Source organism: Mus caroli, chromosome 11 (genome assembly GCF_900094665.2).
Source record: "Mus caroli chromosome 11, CAROLI_EIJ_v1.1, whole genome shotgun sequence".
NCBI classification, from domain to species: domain Eukaryota; kingdom Metazoa; phylum Chordata; class Mammalia; order Rodentia; family Muridae; genus Mus; species Mus caroli.
Genome location: NC_034580.1, coordinates 93,015,740 through 93,021,739, shown reverse-complemented (window position 1 = coordinate 93,021,739; position 6,000 = coordinate 93,015,740). Strand labels below are relative to the sequence as shown.

The 6,000-nt window shown below is 41.5% G+C and overlaps 1 protein-coding gene across 3 annotated transcripts in view; it reads left to right on the top strand.

The window, feature by feature from the left end:
* The window catches only part of Npepps (aminopeptidase puromycin sensitive), a 79,098-nt gene that overhangs the window by 36,988 nt on the left and 36,110 nt on the right, over nt 1-6,000 (top strand). For all 3 annotated transcript variants that reach the window (XM_021176671.2, XM_029483394.1, XM_029483395.1), the window contains one exon: nt 3,245-3,352. In XM_021176671.2, coding sequence (XP_021032330.1) covers nt 3,245-3,352 — 108 coding nt within the window. The remainder of the gene's footprint in view (nt 1-3,244; nt 3,353-6,000) is intronic.

The following is a 6,000-nucleotide window of genomic DNA, read 5'->3' as shown; positions in this document are numbered from 1 at the left end:
TCACTTTGTAGACCAGGCTGGCCTCGAACTCAGAAATCCGCCTGCCTCTGCCTCCCGAGTGCTGGGATTAAAGGCGTGCGCCACCACGCCCGGCTACTTGCTCTTACCTGCATGCATGCATACACTTAGAAATAAATCTTAAAAATAGAAACCTTTAAAAAAGAACAGGAGGGAATGAGGGATATAGGTTAGAGAATGATAATATATTCATGTGTACATACATACCAAGGTAATAAAATTTTACATCAGATTTGCTCTTGTTGTTACTGTTGTTTTAGACTGCATAGTGAATCTGAGAGCTGCCAGGGCTGCACAGTGCTACCCTACAAAAGTAAACCAAAACCCACATCACATTTATGTACCCATGTTTCTTTGCAGTTACCTGCAGTCTTAGCTACAGTACGCTGTGATCATAAAAAGATAAAGAAATGTAAGAATATGTTCTATCTGGGTGTGGGGGAAGGGTGTGCCTCAGTGGCCCATGCCGAGGCATCCCTTCCCCCTGAGGGACCAGCCACAGGTTTATTCTATAACATAGAATAGAGTTTATTCAGGGCATGGGGAGTTAGGAGAGCAGCAGAGGCAGAGAAAGGCAGAGAGAAGGGGAGAATAGAGAAGTAGGGGCCAGCCATGACCATGGGGGGGGGGTGGGGAGAGGAGGAGCAGGGGGAAGTGGGCAAGAGAGTAAGAGAGCAAGGAGGGGACAAGCAGCCCCTTTTACAGTAGGCCAGACTTCCCTGACTGTTGCCAAGTACCTGTGGGGCGGAGCACACCTGGGTTCTGCCAGGTAACTGTGGGGGTGGAGTCCAGGCAGAAAACCACCGCAGTACATCTCTACTCCTTTTCTTGTTAGATTGACTTTTCAGGGTATTTTTAAATAGTCAAACGCACCAGTCTGGTTTATTTCAACTCCTTCACTGCAGATCAGAAGGCAGGGGCTGTCTTATCATTGCCTTCTGCTTATCTGTATGACCAGGCTGTAAAGCTGCCTGCTGCAGTGAACCTTGAACTTCACATAATCCTTGTTCTTGATCTTGGCAGATTTGGCATCCACCCACTGGACTGTGAGCAGAAAGTCTTTGTTTCCTTAGTTTTTCAAGGCATGGCGACTGCACTGGTTTCAGATTTTCTTTGATTTAGCTTTCTTCCGCACCTAACCAAAAACCTCACACCTTTGGGGTGTTTTGAGACTTGATCTCTCTATGTAGCTTTGGCTGTCCTGAAACTCACGATAGGCCAGGCTGACTCCAACTCACAGATATGCTTACCTCTACCTCCCAAGTGCTGGGATTATAGGTGTGTGCCACAGTGTCTGACTGTCTCCCTTCCACACACACCCAGATTCTTTCTCACATTCTTGCCTTTTTGTTTGACTTGGTGACTTAGATTTTGTATATATAAATGGTTTTAAACTTTTTTTCATGATGCACGCATGCCTGTGTGAGTGCTTGTGTGTGTGCAGGTTTAGGCGCCCACATAGGTGAGGTGTCCGTCCTTCTGGGGTTACAGGAAGATGTGAGGCCCCAGCGTGGGTGCTGGAAACTGAATCAGGTCTTCTGCAAGAGCAATAATGTGCCATTTCTATAGCACTAACTCTAGCTTTAACCAGCACTGACTGTGTGGCCATTGGGTTGGCCCTATCTACTAGAGCCTGGTGGGTTACCATTTGCCACACAACTGAAGGCAATGACTGTTCCTCCCCCAGAGTCGATCAGTCTTTGAAAGTTAGCATGGAGAGCAAACAGTTGGGTTTTTGTTTGTTTATTTGATTTAATTTTTATTTGTATGGATGTTTTGCTTGTCTCTCTCCTTCCTCCTCCTTCCCTCTCTCCTTCCCTCCCTCTCTCCCTTCCTTCCTCTGGAAGAGAAGCTGGTGCTCTTAACTGCTAAGCCATCTTACCAGCCTTTTTTTTTTTAAAGAGTTTCCGTCAGAGCTGGGTGATGGCACATAGAGAAACCGTGTCTCAAAAAAACAAAACAAGCCAGGCGGTGGTGGTGCACGCCTTTAATCCCAGCACTTGGGAGGCAGAGACAGGTGGATTTCTGAGTTCGAGGCCAGCCTGGTCTACAAAGTGAGTTCCAGGACAGCCAGGGCTATACAGAGAAACCTGCCCCCCCCCCAAAAAAAAACCCAAAAAAACAAAACAAGGAAGAGTTTCAATTAGGCTAGACTAGCTGGCCAAGGAGCCCTAATATCTTCTTATCTGTTTCCCCAGGACTGCAGTTACAAATACTACCACATTTGAATTAATTCATCCTACTTGCTTAGTGTGAACTTCCTGACTAAGCTATCTCCCTAATCCCATTTTTAATTTTTATAGAATACTGTTTCTAGGTCAGATAATGAGTTCTGATGTATACCATATAGACAGGCCATTAAATAAATGACTTGTCTCGATTTATAGAGCATCTGTATTTATTGTCATTCTAGATTAAGAACAGAGTGTATCAGAGACTTGGAATATTTTTATTTATTATATTATACATGTTTTTATTAGTTTTGTTTATTGTTAATTTAAAATAAAACTCAGAGGCACCGTCTCTCATATTTTCCCTAATTTGAATCCTTACAGCTTGGCAATAAATGGTCTGTGATTTGAGTTATATCTGCTGTATTAGTGAAGCCATTCATATTAAATCTAAATGTTATAAGTATTTTAATAAAAGCAAAAATATAATTACAAATAATTCTCATTTTGTCATAATCTGCAGCAGAATAGTTGACAAATAACTGCTAATGTGACATTGGTAGCAGCATTAATGTTTCCTTTGTAGTCAGCACTTAGCTCATTACCTGACAGAATAAACAGTAAATCTTTGAAGCCCAGGGATAGAGATGAGTAGATGAGGCCTTGCCTATTGTATATGGGGCCCTGGGTTTTGATTCTCAATCCTGAAAAAAAATGAAAGAAAAGGAGGTGGAGAGAGCTCAGAGGTTAAGTACACAGGCTAATAGTCTTCAGGAGAGCTCAGGTTCAATTCATAGCACTCACATGGCTACTCAAAACCATCTGCAGTTTCTGCGTCTACAAGAGCTGATGCCTTATTCTGGTGTCTGAGGGTACTAGGCACAAACTTGGCATACAAATATACATGCAGAGAAAACACTCATTAAACACAATTTTTATAAAAAGGAAAGAAAAAAAGAGAAATAATTGACTAATACAAAACAGCAATGATTTCATGAAACAATCTCTGAGATTAATTAAACGGTATTGATATGAGTTTATATTTTTTCCTTAAGGCTACTGATGCCCGAAGGGCTTTTCCTTGCTGGGATGAGCCTGCTATCAAAGCAACTTTTGATATCTCGCTGGTTGTGCCTAAAGACAGAGTGGCTTTATCAAATATGGTATGTATGTGCTAATAAACTTTTAATAATCTCTGGTATATTTGCTTTCTTGATTAAGTAGGAGATGTGAAATCACCTAGCATAGTGCTTTCTGCTAACAAGCATTGTCCCTGGTTCCTTTATTTTCCTTAAGTCCTATTTTCCTCAATTGCATTCTGATGGTTTCCTCCTCAAGGAGCAACTTCCCAAGAGAGCCACAGGAAGGCAAGATTCTTACTGTGCTGTTTTGGTTTTGTTTTGCAAAACAAGATTTCTCTGTGCAACCCTGGCTGTCCTGGAACTCACTTTGTATACCAGGCTGACCTCGAACTCAGAAATCCTCCTGCCTCTGCCTCCCAAGTGCTGGGATTAAAGGCGTGCGCCACCACTGCACAGCTACTGTGTGGTTTTGTTTCTAAGTCAGGGTGCACTGTATCCAAGGCTGTCCTGTTCCTCACTTTGTAGCTCACTCTGGCCTTGCAGGAAAGTGTCTTCCTTCCTCACTGTCTTAGGTGCTAGGACGTTGTCCATGAGCTGCACTTTTATCTACTTTTTAAAACTGAAGGACATAAATAAGGAACATTAATATGTGAAATAACCTACAATAAGAGTGTCTTGGCTTTCTTATTAAATCCTAGAAGTGATAGGTATATTAAAAAGAATATTTAGGTTTTTGGCTGATTATATTTTCACATATGCTCTTAATTATTGTTATTGATCTCATTCATAAGTATAAGCTTTTATCCTTCAACCTGATTGTCTGAGACCACCTTGTTTAAGATTGATAGTAGCCAGGAGCTTAGAATCTGACTGTGAAGAACTAAGAGCTTCTTGCTTTTTATGTATGGTGATTCTTGCTATAATCCCAGCACTTGAGAGACTGAAGCAGAAAAATAGCTGCAAGTTCAAGGCCAGTCTCGGCAACATAATGAGTTTCAGACCAGCTAGGTTAAAGACCCTTTACCAAAGGCCAAAAAATAACCAAACATCTAGCTTTTGCCTACTCATCAGTGGAAAGAATTCTGTAGAAAATGCTATTCTCTTTCATCCATTCCTAGTAAGAAAACCAATACACTAAATGAAACACTCATTTACATTTTAGTGTAAATGAATTTAAGGTTTGTTTCTTGAATATAGATAGGGCTTCTGTGGAAGAAAGGATAGAATCTTAAGAAACTGAGAGCTGGGCTGGAGAGATGGCTCAGTTATTAAGAGCACCGACTGTTCTTCCAAAGGTCCTGAGTTGGAATCCCAGTAACCACATGGTGGCTCACAACCATCTGTAATGAAATCTGACGCCCTCTTCTAGTGCATCTGAAGACAGCTACAGTGTACTTAGATATAATAATAATAAATAAATCTTAAAAAAAAAAAGAAACTGAGAGCTGTCAGAACCAACTACACAGCAAAGAAAGAAAGAAACAAACAAACAAACAAACAAACAAACAAACTGAGAACTGTTGGACTGGACTGTGGTGGTGGATCTCTGCGAGGTTGAGGCCAGTCTGGTCTGCAAAGTGAGTTCTAGGAAAGCCAGGGCTGTTTCACAGAGAAACCGTTGGGAATCCCATAGGTAAAGGTGAAGTTTCACGTCTTCCAGGATCTTCCACACATGGTGTTTGGGATCTAGAACTCACTATACCCTTTAAGATAGATGTATGATTCTGTAATCACTTTATTGTTAATTTACTTTATCCTGTCCCTATTTTTATTTGAAAAGTATTGAGGTCTTTTTTTAAAAAGTAAAAGAAAATCTAAAACCTCCTAATGCAGGCCCGGGGTAGTGGTGCCTGCTTTTAATCCCAGCATATGGAAGCCAGAAACAAGTGGATCTCAAGTGGAGTTCAAGGCCAGGCATAGCTGCAGAGTGAGACCCAATCTCAAAAAACAAAACTGGAGCTGGGTGTGGTGGCGCACGCCTTTAATGCCAGCACTGGGGGGGCGGNGGATTTCTGAGTTCGAGGCCAGCCTGGTCTACAGAGTGAGTTCCAGGACAGCCAGGGCTACACAGAGAAACCCTGTCTTGAAAAACCAAAAACAAACAAACAAACAAAAAGATTAAAACAAAACAAAAGTGGAACAAAGCACGTCAGCGTTTGCCAGGTTTGCTATTCAAGAAAGGTTATCTTCTCTCTCTGAGTAAGCTCTTAGTGTTTTAACACTTTGCTTCCAATTTCTTAGTGTAAGAACTTTATCAAAGACCAGGCAAGGTGCTACATGCTTTTGGTCCCAGCACTGTGGATCTCTGAGTTAGAGCTTAACCTGTTTACATGGCAAGATCCTGCCAACCAAGGGCACATAATTACTGAGACATTGTCTCAAAAAGAAATGAGGAACTTGTATGTTTGTTTGGTTTTGAGACAGAATTTCTCTGTGTAGCTCTGACTGTCCGGGAACTTGCTCTGTTTGAACTGGCCCGGCTCTCTGGGATCTTTCTGACTCTGAGTTCTGAGTGCTGGGACTAAAGATATGCACCACCACCATCCCACTGAAGGAAAGCTTTCTTGTAAGAGCAATGACCTACATAATATAAAAGCACTGAAGAACTTAGTTAAAATACCATTCTACGAAAGGGGAAAGGAGAAAATACTTAAGCCTATAGGTTTTTGCCTAGTATTTACTCTAAAATACCAATATAAATCTCCTTAAATTTTTCTTGTTTTCTGTTT